Genomic DNA, 22,468 nt, shown 5'->3' with positions numbered 1-22,468 from the left:
TGCATAAATAAAAAATAAATCTTCTTTTTAAAAAAGAAGAAAGTAAGTCTCCAGAACTGCAAAACCACAAAAGTCCAGAAGGACTCTGATCTCCCTTATTCTGGATATTCTATTTCTATTTAATCCAACATCCTCATGCCATTCTGCAGAAACACTGAGTGAGCCCTGGCCGGTTAGCTCAGTTGGTTAGAAACACTGAGTGAACAGTACAATCCTTTCCTACTTTGTTCTACAGAGCCGGTTCTCTCCCTCCTCTAAATCTGTATTTGGGTACTATAATCAGAACTATAATCTATAATCAGAACTTTATCTGCTGCCCTCTTAGACCCCTTAGGCAAGGGCTGTCAACAAGATTAGGGACCCTACCAGGATGGATCCCTTCCCCATCACCTGCCTGGGATTTCTTAGTAGGGGACAGGGATACTCCACTCCAGGAATGTCACACAAACCCTTTCATTGCCTCTCCAGAACTGCTGAATAGAGCCATCAGCTTGGAAAATCTATTGTCTTTGAATCTCCTTTAAACATTCCCCCTGGTGGGCTGAATGTCATTTATCTAGGGGACACCCCTCCCTCCACTGCTGGGAAGTCAGCACCCAGGCTCAACTTACTGCACAAACTGATTAAGATTTCAACCAAAGAGCTGGGCTTCTTTCTCCATCACGACAAAATGCCGCATTCCTCTGAAGGGAAATCCCTATAAAAGAAACTTTTATGCTGCCTTTGGTGGACTTCCATAGGTCTCGGTCCATTTCCTCGGCGCCTGCACCACTCCAGCCGAGAGCAGCAAAAGACAGCACAGCCAGATCAGGTGGCGAGAATACTAATCAGAGCACTATCCATCTTGGACGTGGCCCTCCACGGACTAGCCTGCGTGCACAATAGTAAAATGCCTTCCCTGCTGCCTTCAACAAAATCCTAAATTCGAATTTGGAGATCATAATACATCCTCTTTAGGTGGTAACAACTTAGGGAAAGGAAAGAGAGGAAAGTGACCTTACAATATAGAACCTAACTGCATCTCCCCCGAAAAAAGGCGGAACTGTTTGTTCCAGACAAATATTTCCTTGTTCATATTTTTATAATGCTGCTGAAATTTAAACTTTGTTTTTTACTGCATAAGATTCTCCAAAGGTCAAATTCAAGTTGGGTACTCCAAGACAAACCAAAATAACTATTAATTCAGTTAGCTAGTCTACCTATTAAAGACTCCTTTTTTGAGTATGTTTTTAAGTTCATGGCACAATTTCCACAACATTCCACTTGACTTTATCTGACAAATATGTTATTGTGAAATGAACCTTATGGATGTAATAGCAAAGATTTTCCTTGCACTGCTTTGGGGGAGGGGAGACACTACTGCTTTTTAATTTTTCCCGACTGGAAGGGTTGTGCTTAAATAGCCTATTAAACTATTTACTGTATGTGAGAAGTGCCCCGGATGAACGATTGTTTCCATATTGCAAAACAAGTCAATCTCTTTAAAAGTTTAACAAGAAAAACTAAATCAATTTCAAACATATGATGTTAAGAGAATGAAAATGATATTGCATCTGCATAGCTATGGCCGTGTTGATCTGATCCCACACTTTTGGGCAGATGAAGTTAATACTGTGAAATTATGAGTGCCACTGATTTCATTGCTTATTAAAATTGTTCTTAAGGCCCTTCATTTTGGCTGCCCAAGCTGAAACTTACCACAAGATGACTGTGACAGTTTTTTTTTTTTCCTTATTTTGTACAGTGGAAATGAATTTAAATGCTTGGCGTTGAAAGCCTTCTCATTATTAAAAAAAGAAAGAAAGTCTAGTGCTTTAAATAAAAAGGATTACTGGGCACATGTAAGCTTTATTAGCAGTTCCTGGGTTCATGGTTATGTCTGTAAGACCCTTTATCAAAAGCACAATCCCACCATTCATTTTTTTTGTCACCAATTCAGTAAACATCATAAACAAGAAAATAATAAATGGATTTCATATTTACCACTGATAATATGAAACATCAAAGTTTATAAAAAATACTGTGGCATCTCTAAACTGTTGTAAAGGGCAACTGTAGAAATAGAGACATACAAAAATGAAAAATGATGTAAAAAATGTATAAAATTAAAAAAATTAAATTAAATCAATCTATCATTAAAAAAGAAGAAATGGAGACAAACCAAGGGCAGTATCCCCTCCCTCTGAAAGAACTGCATCAATTTTCCCTTGTGTGTTTTATTTTTTTTAAGATTTATTTATATATGCTTACAAGAACTAGGGTACAGTTCAAAGGTGCAGAGGGTGAGTGATTTCAACGGAGACAGAGGGGCAGCGCAGAACAGGCAGACTGACTGAAATCCATTGCTGAGGGGAGCAGGGAGTAAGACAGGAGAGGTCTGCTGCACCATGTGGGTCACCTCCCTGACAGGGGATCAACCTTGTGCTGTAGTGGCTAAAGACTGCTTCGTAGTGTTGACGCTTAACCCCTTGCACCACCAGGGAGGCCCCCTGTGTGTTTTATTAAGTAAAAAAGATAAACAGGACTTTATCAGCCTCGAGGAAGGACTGAGATGCAGGCATAAAGTAGGAAGAAAAGGAGCCTTGGTTGGGCCTCCCTGGTGGTGCAGGGGTTAAACTCTCAGCGCTAGCAAGCTGTTGCCAGCCACTGTGGCAAGAGTTCCATCCCCAGCTAGGGAGCTGACCCACATAGGGCACAGCAGACCTCTCCTGTCTTGTCCGCTGCTCCCCTCAACAGTGGATTTCAGTAGATCTGCCCATTCTGCTCCACATTCTGTCTCTGGTGAGTCCTCACACCCCCTGCACCTCGGCCTGCACCCCAGTTCTTGCATGCATGCATAAATAAAGTAAATCTTAAAAAAAAAAAAAAAAACAGAGCCCTGGTTAAAGTAATATTTCAAGCCATCAAGAAGACAAAGTTGTGCCTCCCTGGTGGCGCAGTGGTTGAGCGTTGGGTTGCGAGGCTGCCCGCAGCCTCTGCAGCGCCAGTTCGATCCCCAGCAGCTGGGCGAGGGTCCCACATGGCGTGCAGACCTCTCCTGCCACCTGCTGCTCCCCTTAGCAGTGTATCGTCAGTCTGCCTGTTCTGTTTCCTGCTCTGGCTCTGGTGAATTCTCTCACCCTCCCGTGCTTCTGACTGTACCCAGTGCTTGTATAAATAAATAAATAAATATTTAAAAAAAAAGACAAAGTTATCTTAAAAATAACTTAGGATTACTTTCATGCATTCCATTTATTAAACCGACCCAGGGATTACAGTGCTTACATGACTTAGAGACTATAAACGCTCAGATGCACGTAAGTGGCTACCCATTAGGAAAGGTTTATGTTTCTCCATTTACATTTACCTAAACCTCATTGCTAGAAACTTTCTAAGGCCAAAGGTGGGTATTATTGTCAAGGTGAAAAAAGGTGGAAAAAAAAAAAAACCAACAACTAGTTGTAGGATCCATTTTCCTCTCTGCTCCTTGAATACAACATTAAGAATTGAATTCTAGGGGCCTCCCCGGTGGCTCAGGGGTTGGGATGCAACCTACGAAGCTGTCCACAGCCTCTGCAGCACGAGTTCAATCTCCAGCCCGGAAGCTATAGACCTCTTCTGTTGTGCCCACTGCTCCCCTCAGCAGTGTACTTTGGTCAATCTGCCTGTTCTCTTCCCCACTCTGTCTCTGGTGAATCCTCTCACACCCTCACCCCTGCACCTCTGGCCTGTACCCCAGCTCTGGTATGCATAAATAGATGAATCTTTAAAAAAAAAAAAAAGAATTGAATTCTACAGGGATCCCACTATGTATAGAATCTGATATTGGGAACTTAAGTCTTTCCTCCAGCAGTTTTTTTCCTGATACTCTAATATATGGTGATAAATGTCCCCTTAATTTGCACAACTGTTTTTCAATTGCCTTCATGGGAGACCACCTTGAAGGAGCGAGTAAAAGGTTTAGTCATGGTTTCTATATTCCTATTGGAATTCAATACATTCTAGTTAAATGGACAATTAATAGGTCACTTCCAAAATACTAGTGTATCAGCCCTGGTTAATAAACAATCCCCACAGTTGATAATGGGCCCTATGTATTCAGCAAGTCCCTGTATACACTCAGATCATCCACTAAACCCTTTTCAGGTGGACAGGGTTATATGGGAAGATGAGCTAGAATGAGTCTATAAAAGTCAGTTTCATTCATTGCTTTATTTTTCAGTCAAGTGCTTTAAATGGTGTCCAGAAACGCACTTGGAATGTGAGACAGGAGAAAAGACAGACACACAGGGGCTTGCTTTATGACCATACAAAAGGGCAGCTGACCCTTGCCCGGGCCTTTTCCATGTGAAATGGTGCCTAAAGGTCATCCGCATAGTGAAAAATCAGGCGGGGTCGCGTGTGGATGAGTCGAGAGAAAGTGACAATTGGTCACGGGTCTGTCACCCATTGTGACCAGCCCCTCGCCGTGCAAAGTGCTCTGTGGGAAAGTATCAGCCCCCTAAAGAGACGTTCAGAAGCTCCCAGCTCATTAAACGTCCAGCATTTGCTGCCTCACTTGTCAGGAGTAACTGCTGTCCTGAAACATTCATAAAACACACACAGGGAGGCAGCAAGTCTGAATCCGTGGTGAAGCTCAAAACTGTTGCCTACCTCCCATTTCACCTTCACCTGACACCTGTTAACCTGAACAAATGTTTTCTCTTGGGCTGCTGAAATAAATGCGGCCCTCCGCTGATTTCTCCATCATAAACTCGAATTCTCCGCCTGTCGATTCTCAAGGTTAGGAGAACAAAGCTAGACCTTTTCTTGGCATGTGAAAGTATATCCACGCTCTACAAGTCTTTGAAAGTTGTTTTTATTTCATCCCCCAAACACTATGAAAATGGTGTAGCATGTGGATTAAAAGTTCTCCTGCTTTTCTTCAAGATCGTAAAGGGAGGTATTTACCTCCTGTAACAACCCTGCCGATTTTTCATTATTTTCTGCAGGGACCTACTGACTTTGGGCCTCATGTTTGAAATGGAATGGAAATTTTACACAGCACTGCTTTTTCGTCCTCCCTCCTTTTTCTTCTTTAAATGAGGATGGCTACACATTTCAGAAAGAGCCAAACCGGTCCCTCTGAGATCTTTTATAGCCAGTGGAAAACAAGTGGCTTTCCCTGGTGTGTCAGCCCCAATTTCAATGCCTTTAGGAGTCACTCACAATTGCTTAGTGTGCACCGGTTTGATAAATCTCTGCAAACCCCCTGAATAGGATCGCTGTGATTTTTAGTGAGGAATTAGCTCCTTGCCATTGCATTACCAATTAGTTTTCCAGAGCACATTAAGTCCTGCTGCTTTGGTTTACAGAATAACTGAGGCATTGCTGATGAAGCATAAAAACTTACTTGGAAAAGCAGTGGGGGATGCAGGACGCCGGCAGGACCCACCGCAGCACGCGGAGTAGAACGGAGGGGCACTCAGGAAGAAAGGCTTGGAGGGTGCTGCGGAAAGAGCATTGATCCATCCATTAGACATTTCTTAAATACTATCTCCAGAACTCTGGGTTCCCAAAGTCATTCAGGGAAAGGACTTGGTTTTCTGGGCCTTGGCTTCCATTCTTATAACGATACTGAAATTTAAGTCATTTTAGGCAGGGTTTATCTGTCAAGGAATTTGACAAATTTAATCTAGAGTTGGGAGATTGGGTGGACTCGAGTTATCAAAACCAAACAAGTGCTTGTTCTTTGTGGTCATTTGAGGATTTTACAATCACAATCATGATGAAGATATTCATCAGTTTGCATTTGCATTATATTTGTCATAGGAAGACAAGAGATTAATGACATTCATTTGTATGAAGGTGGCTGAGTTGCACACTATGTCCATATTTATTCTTTGTTTCTTTAAATCTATGATGATACAATCATAATCATGATTAATACTGGGCTGTCAGAAAGTCATAATGTATTGTTTTCTGTTTTCTATGCAGAAATGTGTCATTATATTTCTGACCACTTAACATATTTATAATACATTACTAGAAGATTGAGAATTGGAAAAGTCCCGTATCTGCTCCTCCGAGAATGGTGTCTTGCAATCAGGTATAGCCACTGAGCAAGCACAGGTAACTGAATTTTATTTTAAATTATTTTAAAGGGGCCTCCCTGGTGGCACAGGGGTTAAGTGTCAGCACTGTCACTGCTGAGGCCTGAGATCCATCCCTGGCCAGGGAGCTGATCCACATGGCGTAGCAGACCTCTCCTGTCTTACCTGCTGCTCCTCTCAGCGGTGGATTTCAGTAGATCTGCCTGTTCTGCTCCCCACTCTGTCTCTGATGAATCCTCTCACAGCCCCCCACCCCCACCTCTGGCCTACACCCCAGTTCTTCTATGCATAAACAAAATAAATCTAAAAAAATAAATAATTTTAAATTGGAATACTCATGTGGCTAGTGGCTATCATATTGAATAGCACAGTTCTAGCCACTAGACTTACCAAGAAACACTCTGAAAGTGATGTGCTTCAGTTTAATTGTTAAGAGACTATATTCCTCTATTTTTCAGAAGGTTCTTTGCAAGATATTCTAGGGAGTAGGACTCAAAACATGTAACAAGTAGTCTTCTGCACAATCCCATAATAAAAGGTGGTGTTTCTGAACACATTTACACATTCAAAGTGTTTGAGAATAGTAATAACATTTGATTGCAAGAGAAATCTAGTTAACCTGCAGTTTTTAAAAATATAGCAAATTACTAAATAACTGTTTTGCTCATTTTATTCAACTATGCCAGTCAGACATTTTTGTCTTCCTTCTTGGAAATGTTGATTTGCACTGATCATAAAATGAATACAGTCTGATACCATTTAGAGTCTCCATCAGTAAATAAAAATGAAAATTACACATTTTTTTATTATTTTCTAGACAGAAGAATTTTGGTAATAATTTCTCCATGACATGTAGCCATCCTTTATTGTGGGATACTTATATTACGGAACCACTGTTAATTAAGTTTTCAATACATATACTTGGAGTATTTATCATTACTCTTACAAATGAGACATTTTAAACTTCATCCCTCAGCAGATGAACAGTAACAAAGAGAGATCACAGATCATTAATAATAGTTATTCTTTATTGAGCACTAACTATATACCAGGCTTTGGTTATGTGTCTTAAATATACCATATCCTTTAAAATGATGGTGTTTAACACAATAGAAAATGGGTGAGATTTCCTGAAGCTGGGCAACTTACTTTTACTATTGCACACCCAGCTGATTACCTGGTTCTTTCTAAAGAGTCAAAAAAAAAAAATTCAGTAAGTAAACAAATGGTTGGCAAAACTAAGAAACAGAAAAGTTATCCCTAAGTAAAGAATGAGATTTTTCCAGCTTTTCAAACCCTAACAGCTGAGCTTACAATCTGGACGGTGAAGTGAAAATAAACATTGCTATTACTTTCCCTTTCCTATTCATTGGAAATACTGTTATTTTCTAAGTTATAATAGTGACTATTATTGCTATGAATACATATATTTTTCAAGACACAGTAATTTCTGACTTGTACTTTAAGCAACTGACGGGCATGTATTTATTTGCAACACTATCTTTGAAGGCTATAGCAAAATAAGTGTATTGTCCTGTAAGAATTCTATAGTCTGAGGATCCTTAATGCCTTCAAATTGCAAATTAATAAAAAATGTAAGCTTTTTTCTGTAATACGATGAAGGCTGTTGATATTTATACTTTGTTTCTTCAAATGTAGATTTATTTTCAAAAAATGAAATGTTTGTTTTGAAAATATGCCAACTAAGCAAAGGACGGAAAAGAGACCCACTTTGGTTGTCAAAAGTTTCTATGAAATTTAAAGAATTGTTTTCATTGCTACATCTGTTGTCCTGATATTAACGATAAAACCAACATAATATCTTATATTACAAAAATTTGGCATGATTTAGTCAGAGTTACATATCCCATTATTTTTATGAATATATGAAGTACATTAAGTATGGAAATATGTTTTATGCATGAAAGCTACCTCATTATATTTATTCTTAGGTATTTCTGTTAGCTAACTTACTTCACCTCCAAAATAAACGCTCCATAAATAATTAAGTTATGGCTATTGTGTTATTTGACATTTTGAAAATCGAGGTAAAAGACAAAGATACAACTCTATTGCATTTACTTACTTAAACACCATAATAGCTGAAAATGCAAAAAATTATTTTGCTCAATATAGAAAATAAAAGTGTACACTAGTGATACTATTAAAATAACAATGCCAAATATATACAAAGTATAAATTTTTCTATTTTAACCAAAATATTTTTCTCAGTCTTCTACTTCAGCCCTAAAAATGGAAAAATAAAGACTAGAAAGATAGCTGGCTCACTTGAAGACAAGTGATCAATTACATTCATTTGTATGAATGCGGTTCTGAGAGACACAATCTTAGTGTTGAATTTAACCAGAAAAGTCTTTTTATTGAATAGCTTGTTATATTTTAATTTTTATTATCCTATCTGGACATAGTAAATCTGTAATCAAAATGATAGGCTATCTACAGTAACAACACTTAATTTGGCCAAACAACGGCGTGTGACATGACCAGGCTGAGAGTTCTATTGTGTAGAATTTCTTACCATTTAAAATCACCTCTTTGACAATCATATATTGACATAGATTAGTCAGATCCTGATTGCTAAACATAAATACACCTTGTTGGAGCTGGTTTATGTGGAAATCACTGTGAAATTTCAATTAAGTGCTCCATTTTTTGGTTCCATGCTCTACTTTGACAGAATCAAATGCTAATCCAGCTGAGCATGTGACTGTAGGGCTGTGAATAGGGTTAGGACAGAACCATTTAAAATAAAGCGATGCATTAAAAATGTATATGTTACATTTTTTTGTGTTGGTCAGCCACCTACTTTTGAGAGCAATGAACAAAAACGGCAACTCAAGTTTGATTCAAAAACAAAGGGACAAGTTGACAGGTGTATTGAAACATTTGTACACCATAAAAACTACTTGGAAGATGCTCTGAAAGACAGAAAACAAGAGAATTTCATCCTGGATTACATGCATTTCAAAGGCCATCAGCACAGTCTCCATGCAGCCACTTTATTATTCATCGTGTATACAACACGTTATTGCAAGTTTAATAAACAATATTTTAAAAAATAATATTTGTGTGTCTACTCCATACAGGCAATGACTGGCTTTCCTACCTGAACATTCAACTTCAAATGAGCCCCATCTGGTGTGGTGCTGATTGTGATTTCTCTCAGCAAATATTTTTAAAGGACAAAAGAGACAAAAGCATTTTAGCACAATATCTGGCCATAAAGTATGAGGGTATAGGCACAGAGAAGAGCCTGGGATCCCCCTAAAATGGATGCATTTACTCATGTTTTCCAGAAAAGAAAAATAAATGGCCTTTCCCATGGGAAATATACACACTGTCAAGTTCTATAGCATAATGTTCAGTTCTCTTCGCAAAACACTTCATCAGAAGACAAATTTTGCATCCCACCAACAAATCTAACTTGTGGTGTTTGTGGGAAACTGCTATCAAATAAGATGAAATTTTTGGAACTAAATCATGGCATGTCTGGATTCAAATAACTTAATCACTTATTCACAGAAAACTTCAGGATCCTTTCACTTCTTATTCAGATGTTCTGAGAACCTGAAGACAGAAAATCAAAGGATTGATTACTTTGAGTGTTTCGTTAAGATGAGAGTTGAGGCCAACAGGCATATAAAAAAATGTTCAACATCACTTGTAATCAGGGAAATGCAAATCAAAACTACCATGAGATACCATCTTACACCAGTGAGAATGGCACATATTAAAAAAACTAGCAACAACAAATGTTGGCGAGGGTGTGGAGAAAAAGGAACTCTCCTGCACTGTTGGTGGGAGTGCAAAATGGTCCAACCACTATGGAGAGCTGTGTGGAGATTTCTGGACCTACTAAACATAGAGCGTCCATATGATCCAGCAATTCCACTCCTAGGTATTTACCCAAAGGACACAGAAACATCAATTCCAAAGAACACCTGCACCCCTATGTTTATAGCAGCACTATTTACAATAGCTAAGCTTTGGAAACAGACCAAATGCCCAAAAATAGATGACTGGATCAAGAAGATGTGGTACATATACACCATGGAATATTACTCAGCATTCAAAAAAGATAAACACATGCAATTTGCAGCAACATGGATGGCGCTGGAAGGGAACATGCTCAGCGAAATAAGCCAGAAAGAAAAAGAAAAATACCGGATGGTCTCACTCATAGCAGGAATCTAGAAAACTTAAATAAGGGACCAGGAAAATGAATAACTATAAGAAAGTGAAAATCAAAATCAACAAAAAACTGTGAACCATAGACACTTTTGGGGGGGTGGGGGCGGGAGGGGATGGATTGGGGTCAAAATGGGGGGGTTGCAATTGTATGGGGAATATAAAAATAAAATTTATTATTAAAAAAAAAAAAAGATGAGAGTTGAGGACCTCCAGTGGCCTAGGGGTTAAGTCGCAGCGCTCTCACTGCAAAGGCCTGAATTCCATCCCTGGCCCAGGAGCTGACCCACACAGGGCACAGCAGACCTCCCCTGCCTTGCCCACTACTCTCCTCAGCAATGGATTTCAGTAGTTCATCCTGTTCTGCTCCCTACTCTGTCTTTGGGGAATCCTCTCATCCCCCACATCTCTGCCTACACTCCTGTTCCACACACACACACACTCACATACACACACAAAAAAAGGTTAAAACAAAAAATGGGAGCTTAGAGCCAACTTACTGTTGAATTAGTCTGATTTTTTTAACTTAATTAACAATATAGTTCTGTAACATAAGTGTTCCAAGGTCAAGGATGCTACAAGTCACATAGAAATTATTTTCCAAATTCTTTTGTCTAGAAAAAATATTAAAAATTAGGGCTTCCCCTGTGGCACAGCAGTTGAGCGCTGGGTTGCAAAGCTGCCCGCAGCCTCTGAGGCGCCGGTTCAATCCCCGGCTGCTCCCAGGCCACTGGAGGGGGGTTCCGCATGGTGCGCAGACCTCTCCTGCCGCCCGCTGCTCCCCTCAGCAGTGTACTTCGGCCCTTCTGCCTGCTCTGCTCCCCGCTCTGGCTCTGGTGAATTCTCTCACCCTCCCGCGCTTCTGACTGTACCCAGTGCTTGTATAACTAAATAAATAAATCTTTAAAATATATATATATTAAAAATTATAATTTTCATTTTTCTTTACTGATGGAGAAACTAAATGACATCTGACCACATGCATTTTACGATCAATGCAAACCAAAGTACTAACTGACTTGGGTTGACATTTCAAAGAAAGAAGACTAAACACCACTAATAAAACCTTCAAATGAATTTCAGGAGCCTGCTGAGATTTTGTGCCAATTGGGCAGCACACTTCAAGAAGAGTGAAGAGAAATGAAAAAGATTCCAAGATGTCTTACTACAGCAACCAAAGGGAGAAAAAATAACTCTGGAAAAGTATAACAGGGAATTAAGTAATTTCTGAAAGACAGTTTTAATGAGGTACTTCAATGATGGACACATGCACACTGAGAATAAAGAAATCTAAACATCTGAACTGAACATAATACACGCTTGGGCAGGCAGTCTAGAACACAGCAGACCAAAACAAGAGACTCTGAAGAATGGCAACCATCTAGGAAATATCAATTATCTAGTGAAGTGTGATGTTTCATCACACAACATGGAAGTAATTCCTCTATGTGATCCAATGCAAACTTGCCTTTCATCACAAGGAAAGCAAGTTAAGTCAATTTGTCCTTCAGCATTCTGTTCATCAGAAAACCACAGAAGTCAGTGGTTTTTCTTCTTGTCTGTTGCCTTGAATATTTCAGAGACAAAAAAAAAACAAATAAAGACCTTAACGTTAAGATCATGAGAAAATAAATCAAGTGCAGTGTCTATGTGTTTGATTCTGTCCTTTTAATTGAGTGCAAATAATATTTACTGCATGTCTGCAAGCATCAAGGAGTACAAAAGCTGAGACTACACAGATTCTAAAAGATCAGAGGAATCGTTTCCCTCCCTAGAAGAATTTTTGGGTTTTAGTGTTCCTTAACTTACAGATTTTGAATCTGCTTTCAAAGAAATAATATGTAAACTTCTATACACTAAATTCACTTTTGTCCTGTCAAATCTTAACATTCACCTAGAAGGAGATAAAATCAGCGTATTTCCCTAAGCAGGGTAATTCTCAAACCTAAATGTACATTAGAATCATCTGCAGTGCTTTTTAAAATACAGATGCCCAGGACCCACAACTCTTGGGTTAAATCAAGCTGGCCAGAGTTGCCCCTAAACATAGCTTTTTTTTCAGACTGTGCACAGATGATTATGAGGTAAACCAGGCTGAGACCAGAAGAAAAATCATCAAACAGAGCCTCCCTGGTGGTGCAAGGGGTTAAGCACCGCACTATGAAGCAATCCACAGCCTCTGCAGCACGAGTTCGATTGCAACCACCAAAGATAGTCACCACCTACCTCTGCTGCCTCACTCTTCAAGGAGTCTTCCTTATAGCTCTGGAAAGACTAACACAGTCTTTCCAGAATTTGAGGAAATTCCTTGCTCTGTTTATTACAAAGTTGATACCACAGAAGAGGACATCATAACAGAGAGTACCTGCAGCTCTCGATGCCCTAAAAACCTTTTTGAATAGCTGTTTGCTCAAGATGAAGCTATACAAGCCTTGTGTAATCCATCCCTGCGCTGGTCTACACCAGCCAGAGACCACCTATCGGGAACTATGTCCAAAAATGATCTCACTCTATGGCACAGTGTAAAAGACTGCAAGTTATCGGGCATGGTTTTCATTAAGAGGGGGTCTGGTTCCCCTCCTCTTGAAGTTAGACTGGTCTTGCTGACTTGTTTGACCAAGGGATATGGAAGAAGTGACATTCTGGAACTTCCAAGGTGAGGTCCTTTGAAGTTTGCAGTGACCAAGTGGGTTACTTGGACTGTGTACTCTTAGAACACACTCCGTTTCAGCGCCCAGCCATGATGCTAGAAAAGTGCGAGACACCTGGGAAGCCCCATGTGGATGCTGCCGTGAGCCTGGTCAGCAGACAGCATCACATGGCACCTGGCACCTGGGACACGAGCAGCCTCAGTGGACAGCCAGCCCAGTCAAGCCTTCAGATGACGGCAACCCCAGTTGACATCTAACTTCATTTGCATGAAATTCCAAGTTACAATCACCCAGCTTAATCTAGTCAACCCATAAAACTGAGGGCAGAAGTTAGTAAATCACTCCTTAAAGCCCCCAAGTTTTGCAATGGTTTCTCAACAGCAATGCTACTTGTGATGGAGTGGTACAAAGAATCTTTCCCATCTTTCCCTGTTCCTTATCAATGAGCTTTACAGTCAAATTCTGACCCTGACATCTGTTCTCCTCTCAAGAGTATATGAAAGTTATCTGGATTGCTTAGGATTATACAATCAGTGAGAGAAAGACCTCAGGCTTAAAATTTAGAATTACATAGGCTTTAAAATGATAGAAATGCTATTCATATCAGCTGAAAAATCATATATTATTTTGAAATTTAACCAATTTGCCATTTATGCTTTGGAGAAAGCATTAATAAACTTTTACTAAAAAGGGACAGATAGTAAATATACATTGGTTTTTGCAAGTTACAGAGTCTCTACTGTAACTATTCAATTTGTAGCGCAAAAGCACCTTCAGAAAACATATTAACAGGAGTGAATCTGTTCCAGCTTTGATGAATCAGTCTTGTCTGACACCCAATGTCACTACAGAATTGGTTCAGCACACTTAAGCTCACTCCAACCCTAGATTAGCCTATTATAAACCTCCCAGCTATCATGGTTTTTATTCTTTTTTAATGTGCACAAGTCTTCTCAGAGAATAACTCACTAACTCCTTCTATATTCCACTCAGAGATTTATTTTATAAGATTTTAATTTATTTATTTGTTTGTTTGTTTGTTTGTTTTTGCATGGAAGAACTAGAGCATAGGCCAGAGGTGCGGGAGTAAGAGGATCCCCAGAGACAGAGTGGGGAGCAAAACAGGTGGATCTACTGAAATACACTACTGAAGGGAGCAGTGGCAGAGGCAAGAGAGGTCTGCTGCACTCCTGTGTGTCAGCTCCCTGGCCTGGAACTGAACTGTCAGTGGTGACAGCACTGAGACTTAACCCCTCGGCCATCATGGAGGCCCCATACTCAGACATTTAAATTTAAAGTTTTAAAGAACAAAAATACTGACCCTCTAAAAAGGACGGGTAGAAATGTATGGTTAGTGTGGTGTAGGGACAGAAAGAGTAGAGAAAAAACCTAATCCACCTTTAGAATATATACAGATAATAAGGCAATTCAGTCTTCAGCAATATACAGAATAAAGACTTGAAATTTTCTGTTTTTTTAACTTTCCCTTTCCTGGATGCTTTGGTTCTGAAACAAAAGTCTAAAAAGTTAGAGCAGCTTTTTGATCTTGGACTTCAGAGAGAATGTTGGTGCATTAAGTTTACTGTTCACAAGCTTCACAAAAAAAAATGTGCCCCTGAAATATTCCCAAGTTGACAAAATGAATAATGCTATTAAAAATAAAATCGTTATGGTAACTATATAAAGTGATGAATCACTCAGCATTGCCAAATCAAGAATTGACTGGAGGCTAAAAAGAATGAAAGAGAGAGATTTCATTAAAAGTGGAAACATTACTGACAATAAAATAAAATATTTTGGAATAAAATATACAAGGGTCTGGTAAGCATATTATATGTTAAGGCAAAAATCCAATTTATTAGTAAGAGAGTATAAAAGAGAAGTATGATCTAATGAAGTCTTAAATAAGGATTCTAACAAGCATTCTTAGATAAAAATCTTATTATTTCTTTTTTACAATCTGCCTTTTTTCTTACTGGCTGATTCCAGCGTATTTGAATGAAAAACTTTAGAGTGATTTAATTGACTTAAAAGTGGTCTGCCTTTATTATGAATAAAGGAATCACTGTAATTAAGAACTTTTCCATCTCTATGAACTCACAATTAAATGGACAAATACTGTCTTAATTAAGAGTTGCAAATCGAGTCCCCTTGAAAGATGCAATAAGAAATAAAAAAGATATAAACAGAAGTATGGTGGGAGTAGGTTGAGTGAGGAATAACTGAAGTGTTCACCCTCACCCTAATATAAGGGCACACTTGTTTAAATATCTTGAAAATGGTAACACTTGACGTCTGCAAAAACATTCATAGCAAAGTATTTAAAGTGTTTTATGAAAATTTATTGCCAATGTCCAATGTTCTTTCCTTTACTTTTAAGTTGCTACCATTTCTATCATGGTTTAGTAGCAAAACTCATCATAAAATACCTCCTTACAGCAAAAAGAGATTCCCCTAACCCCCACCCAGTGGTAACAAGAACAGGAAGGAAAAGAAGCAGAATCTAATGCACAGCTTAGATTCCAACATCTGAGGCACATTTATGGCAAGAAAATATAGATAAAATCACTGTTGACAATCCTATAAAATTGTCCATAATATGTGACATCTTTGGCCTCCTGTATCTAATTCTGAACGCTCTAAATCCTGTATTCTTTCTGCATAAATCCATATGCAATTTCCTGGGCGTTCAAACATTGTGCCTCTTAAAATAATCCTCAAATCCCGACAGCAAAAGTCAGGGAAGAGTTCTAAAATGTTCCTACTTGCCTGTTGCATTCACTCCTGTTTTGTTATTAAACCTCAATAACGTCCATATATGTTAAGGGATTGTGATTCCTGCTGGGGAAGCCAAGCAGAGAGGTATGTGTTAGAGACTGGGAGTGACCCAGGTGCCTGGATCAATGAAAGGCATGTAAATTGCTACCCTGATATAGTTCCAACTCCATCATTATTTTGTAAGGAGCTTGGCTAATGCAACCAGCACAGAAGTAAAGGGATGGTTTCTTAGTTCTGTTGGCTCTCTTCAATTCAAGAACTCCTTGAACCTTGAGTTCATTAACTTGGGGACCGAGAGTAATTAACGCAGAACGGATTCCTCATGAACTACAGAAAAATCATTAACGTGTTCATATATAATTCCAAAACTGTGTTAAGGAGATTTTTAAAAATACACAGATGCAGTAAGAATACAATTTTATACTATCTACAAATTCCGCTGAAGGATGGGAAAGGGAGATGGGCTGAACAAGAAACCATTAGGCTGGGTCCCGTCATTACCCTTTTCTATAAATACCCCATTCTTATTTTCCTGCTTCTGGGTCAGCACAGCCCATCGCAAGATTCTGTGATTTTAGTTTGCAAAATAAATCTAGAGCATGAGTTAGCAAAAATAAGTGACAAACTCTGGCTTCATAAATCAAACCACAGAGTCTTCCTAAATTAAGGCTGGAATCCACACTTGAAGCACAGCTCTGTCTTGTTCTCCCTCCCCAAGTGCCAAAAGTGCATCTCAGGAAAAACATCTCGAGCCCAAAACTTAAGTGCAAGTTGTTTAACCCAGTCAAGGAAAAATGAACCAATAGTAAAACTGGGACTGGGAGATGGACAAGAAAACTTGACAGCACAAAAACTATAAATAGTTAGAAATGATCCTAACAGGTGCCAGAAAAATGTATTATGAATCTGGTTGCATTTCTGTACTACACATCACAGACTACTGGACAAAATGACTTTAATTTTAAAAAAATGAACAGTTCAACTCATCAATCCAGAATAAACTTTTCTCCCCAGTCCCTTTTCTCTGTAACACAAAGAGTAAATTTAATAATCAATAAAGAAAATTGTATTCAGGAAACATTTTATGTCAAACATTTTGCAAAACGTTTGAAAATAACAAATACTATTAAAAAGTAAGTCTATTTGTCCCACTTCTTTGAATAAAACTGATAAACTGCTAGCGATTTCAAATGTTCAGCTTTTTACATTTCAAGACCTTCATTTATAAAAGCAAGAGTATTTTAATCTAGCACAATATTCATCAAAGAATATAAATCAACTTCTGTGGAAAGATCTCTGTTGAAAAGGCTTTACTTGCAAACCTTCTTTCCATTAAAAAAACTATAGCAGACCGAAGACCTTATTTTTTTCCCTTTTCAGCTACCTTCTCTGCAGGCGCATCTAAATACTGCCTACTACTGCAGTGTGCCCTCTCACATGGAGGAATGCCTTTGATTTTGAAAATAATATTTTCAAACTACCCTATATAAACAAATGACAGGGCATGGTTGTGGGGTGTCCCCTTTCTCCTCTACAATCCTGCAAGACTTGAACCAGTTATACTTTCATCCCTAACCTATAAATCTTCGTTCCTGTTGGAGTATCAGGCCCCTCAGACCCATCTCATAGAAGATGAAAGGGAAGCCAGTTTCTTTCCCTATTGAACTCAGATACAAAAATCACAATCTGATTTGTTATTGGGATAACATACAATTGATTTTCTCATTATCCCTCATTAATCTCTCATATTCAAAAGGAGATTAATCTAGGGGACCTGAGGAGTTGAGGCATCTTTTTTCTCTTTGACAAGTTCAGAGATGTTTAAAATGATACATCAGACAGGAACAAAATCAGCAAGTGGAAAAATTATAGAAAAAAATGGCCAATTACGAAAATGCTAGATAAACCATAAAGCAGTAGCTAACAAGGAATGTCAGTTGCATGGAGCATGCCCTCTGTTTTGTTCACAAGTGTCCCAATGGCCTAGAACAGAGACTGACCCAGGAAAGAGGTGTGAATGAAATATAAGATATAATCAACAGTGGGTAACAAAAGTTAAAACCCCTAAGCACATGCAATCGCATAAAGTACCTAATTAAAAGATACTGTTTTTCATCAATGTGCTTTTCTAAAAAAAATCTGATTTTCTTATTGAACATTTAGACTGGTGAACTCAACAACTTATGAGAAAAAAAAGAGTTAGTCAATATGAGAAGTTCTTAAAATTCACATTTTGTGACCCACTCCCAAGTTAGAATCTAAAGAATCAGAACTGTTGTTCATTAGCATTTCAGAAAACAGTCGTTTTTCCATAACCTCTGCGCTTGCTATAGACCCTCAGTCACTATTTCATCCTCATCTAAACCCCAGGTGACAGTGAATATTCATTTTAATTCTATATAAAACAGTATCCAAGCATTTTGGGAGGGCAAGACTGTCATTTAAGTAAAACTAGAGCAATCTTTAGAAAACTGCATTCTTTGCCAAATTATTAAAATAAAGTAATGGAAATGCTGGTTTAAAGCAGCATACTGGTGAACACAAATTTACCAGGTCTTAATTTGCATAAAATATTTTTCTAGTTTTAAAAAAATTAAATGCACTACTGATAAGAATGATTTCAAAAAAATAAAAAGGTTATTTGTTCAAATGAAAATGAACCCAGGAGAACATCAAATCTTCCATGAAGACTGAATAAGTTATTAGGAAAAATAGATGCTCAAACTATATTGGAATACTTCAAAGGGAAATGTAAATTCTTATGCCCTCTTAATTATTCAAAAAATCATTTTTGCATTTTAATACTTTAATAAGGGTACAAGAATGAACATGTTCTTGAAAATAAAAAGAATGTAGTTAGGAAACTTTCTCAACAGTTACAATATATTGGATGAAATAAGTACGTATACAAAATTATTTTGAAGTTATTGAAATACCCACACTTGATTAAATTTACTTAAACTGTATCTGTAAAATCTGCAAAGTTAAGAATCCTTGAAAAATTACTCCTATGAATACAACACCAAGCCCTCCAAAGTTATTGAAATCACCACATGTTCTTCAAAAGGTTATTTTTATGAAACATTATTTACTAACTCTTGTCTACTTTATACATTTCTAATTTTTCTAATAAGTCAAAAAGAACAGAGTGGAACAAATTTCCAAGCACATACATTTTGCCATAACTGTATTTGTTCCTCTCCCAAGATGCAAAAAGGATTTTCCAGAGTTTAGGTTCTACACTATGTGAATAAGAAAGGCGCTCATATAATTCTATTTGTTCCATTCATTTTGTTCAGTAACCACTTCAACCAGAAAGATCAGGACAAGTTCGAAACATGTTGAATTCCATAAAACCATTAACAAAAAAAAAAGAAAAAAGTTGATCCGACAGTTTGCTGGGACAATGGAATCTGTTGAAAAAGCGTTTCTTAGTCATTCCGGACAAACCCATCGGGATTAAAAGAATTAGTTAAGATCGTCTAAGGACAAAGTTTTTTTAAAAAAAAAATCCAAGTGTATCTTAGTTTCTGGGTCTCTAAGAGGTTCTTCCCGTTTTCACTCCCACTTCGGCAGTTAATATTTGACTAAACGGCCTGCATCCCAGTGACACTGCTTAAGTTTCTAGGAATTAAAACAAATCCAAAATGCCCTTCTTTTGGAAAATTCCCATTTATCAGTGAACTTCCCACTCCAGGTGCCAACTCAGCCATTTCAGCAAGAAGAAAAAGTCGGCCTTGCTTTTCCTCCCGACTTAGGAATTCACAGTATAAACATGGAAAGTCATGACGCTTTGCAACTCTCCTTTCCAAAGATCGTTTTGAACTGTTGCGACTGTCATTAACAGTTGGCGAGACAAAAGCCCTCAGAACCGGCGGCACGAAGCTAACCTTGCCAACAACTTTCCACCCGTCTGATACCGCGCGGCCTCCCGAACCGGAGCCGGCGGACAGACATGCTGAACCTGGGAAACCCAGAGAGAAACTGGTACAGAGAATCCAAACATCCCGAGTCAGGGGCTGCCCTTTGCTACTAACACGAGGTACCTCCAAGGGTTGCACCCGAAAAGCCAGAAAAAGTAGCTCTCCACTTGTTGAAACAAGGGGGCAGAGAAGAAGATGGTGGAAGAAGGGGGACAGAAAGGAGGCAGGGGTCGCAATGAACAGCAATCACCTCCTTATCCCTAAACGGCATCGCCACTAAAGTTCGAGCTGTGCTAGGCAGGTCCCGGGCCAGCGCTGACTGGGGCGCACGGCTGCCGGGGCGCCCTGGGCGCAGTGCGCACCGCGGCGCGCGCAGATGCTGGGCCCAGCGGGCTGGGAGGTGCCGCGCGGCGGCTGCCGAGGGAGGTTCTGGCTCACCTGGCGCTGAAGGCTGGAAGGTACAGTCTCGGTCCCCTGGAGCCCGGCCTGGCAACCTGGCGCCGTCCGCCGCGGGACTGAGCACTTGGAAAGCCCACCGCGTGCCGAAGGGCGCCCCGGCCGGACTGACCTGCTCGGCCGCCGGGCACAGCTTGAGAGGTACCGGGTTGGCCGGAAGGGGCCGAACCTGTGCGCCCGCGGCCGCAGCGGTGGGGGGCAGGACGGCCGCCGGGCCGTGGGGCGCAGGCGGCTGCAGCCCGTGCGGCGGGGCGCCCCCGGCCCGCAGCAAGTTCTCGATCAAGAAACTCTTGCCCAGGTTGCCAAAGCCCGGCGCGGCAGGGAGGTTCAGGAGCGCGGAGGAGGCCACCACGTCCCAGTAGGCACCGGCGTGGGCCGCCACGGCGCTGGGGAGCATGATGTGGCGCCCCGGGCCGGCTGCGCGCCCGCCTCGCCCCTCGCGCCCGGCTCCGGGCCCGGCGCTGCCGCCTGCGCCGCCGCCTCCCGCGGGGCTGGAGCGCACCAGCTGGGGGAGAAGAGGGCACCGAGGACGCCGGCAGCCTGGGGAGGATATTATTTATTTGGGTTGGGCGGTTTTAAGGGATGGGAGGAGAGTGGGAGGGGGAAGCTGTGTGTTTCCCTAACCCGACCGCGTGGGCTCTGGGGGCGTCCGGGGGAGTCCCTCCTGCTCGCTATGCAGATCCGAGAAGGAGTTTTTCTCTAGAAGGCTGGAAGGTGTGTCCAGTCCATTCATTCATGTCACCAGGCCCACAATGTGGCAGACGCAGCCAGCAACAATCGGGACTGCGCTTTGGCCTGGGGAGAGACGCGCGGCGGGAGGAGGAGGTTGGCGCCGAGGCGCTGTGTTCGGGCGCAGTAGCCCCCTTCCCGGGGCGGGGCTGACTGCAGCCCTCTCCCAAGAGCCGGCCTGCCCCGGGAGCCAGAGCTCCTGAAAACCAGCGAGGCGAGCGCCTTGAGGGCAGGCGGCGTTCCCATCCCGAGAGCGGTTAGCTTAGCGCAGCTTGGCCTGGGCCATCCTTGCTCTCCATGCCCATGTCAGTTCTGCCAGTACCATCCGGCACCCGGGGGAAGTGAGCAGAGTCCCCTGTGTCGGAAAGGAAGGACTGTAGTTTGCAGAGAAAGTCAGTGTTGCTTGAGACTGTTATGTCACACACGTGGGAAGTATTCTGTTGTTGGTGTATTTAATGCGGCCCCATTTTTTTGTGGGAAAAAGAAAGAACTTATCCTGAAATACCTTTTAAGAAATTTGTTTCTAGTGATTCACTTATTCATGAGATTTGATTTCGGAGCCACTCTGAAGACGGGCTCTATTAGATTTTGATCTAGAGAAGTGGATCTTAGGCGGAGTTGGCTTAATGGCAACTGGCAGAGGATCAGGGTCAAAGCCTGGAAGAAAAACCGTCCCCAAGTTCTCCGACCATCCGTGGTTGGGTCCTACCTCAGGGGGAGACGACAACACTAATTGAAGAGTTAAGTTGTTCTTTTTTTTTTTTTTTTTTCTTTTCCCCTAGAAATTTGGGTACTTTTCAGTTTAACAGTCTGCTAAGTAGAGAATGGAATGGTGAAAAAGCTCTGTGTGTGTGTGTGTGTGTGTGTGTTAAAAGTACTTTTCACCACAAAGCAACTTGCAGGTTCCTCACTTTGGAAACCAACAAAGCGTTAAAACTGACTTCTCTGTCAACACTTGCCATTGCAACTCTCCTGAGCAAATTTAGATGAATTTCTCTAGAAGAGATTTTTTCAAGGATGGATGCAAAGTCTGCAGTCACATGATTGTAAAGATTTCCTCTTTTCCAGAAAAATAATTTGGTCCCTGGCTTAAGTTCGCTGAAAAACTGGCTGGAGTTGCCATGCTAGTGAAGTAAATTTCCTTTTAAAAATTTACCTTCAAGTGAATTGGTTGATTTTGTTTCATTTACATGAGATTTCTCTAAAGCTTTTTAAAAGTCCATTGTCTCACCTGCTGCTAAATGAGAGGGGGGTTATTCGCAGGGTCTGTGTACACTACTGTTCATCCACTCTAGTCAACAAACTAACTTAGTCACATTATACACCCCATCTTTCCTGAACCTTTTCCTATTTAGTGAAGACTTGTGGGATATAATCCTGGGAACATGGAGAGATAATGAAGGTCTGGCCCTTACCTTGTAGGACTTCACAGTCCAGTGAGGGAGAAGTGCAAGAAACATCTGTTAGAGGACTTGTAATTAGGAAGACTTCCCTAAAATGAGTCTTGAAAAGTTAAAAAGTGATTGAACATAGGAAGTGGAGAATCACATTGGAGATGAGCAAGGAAAACAGAGATCAGTGAGGTCTCCCTAGGGGTTAAGTCTCAGCACTGTCACCATTGAGTTAAGGCCTGAGTTCAATTCCCTGCCAG

General features: G+C 40.5%; 1 protein-coding gene across 1 annotated transcript in view; it reads right to left on the bottom strand.

The window, feature by feature from the left end:
• The window catches only part of DBX2 (developing brain homeobox 2), a gene marked incomplete at both ends in the record, with an annotated part of 36,631 nt that extends 16,146 nt beyond the window's left edge, over nucleotides 1–20,485 (bottom strand). Inside the window, 2 exons of the mRNA XM_084256463.1 lie at nucleotides 5,372–5,467; nucleotides 20,071–20,485. Of these exons, the coding sequence (XP_084112589.1) occupies nucleotides 5,372–5,467; nucleotides 20,071–20,485 (511 nt within the window). The remainder of the gene's footprint in view (nucleotides 1–5,371; nucleotides 5,468–20,070) is intronic.
• Between the last annotated feature and the right edge of the window lie 1,983 nt (nucleotides 20,486–22,468).

Source organism: Talpa europaea, assembly GCF_964194135.1.
Source record: "Talpa europaea genome assembly, chromosome: 15".
Lineage (NCBI taxonomy): Eukaryota > Metazoa > Chordata > Mammalia > Eulipotyphla > Talpidae > Talpa > Talpa europaea.
This window is presented reverse-complemented; position numbering and strand designations above follow the sequence as displayed.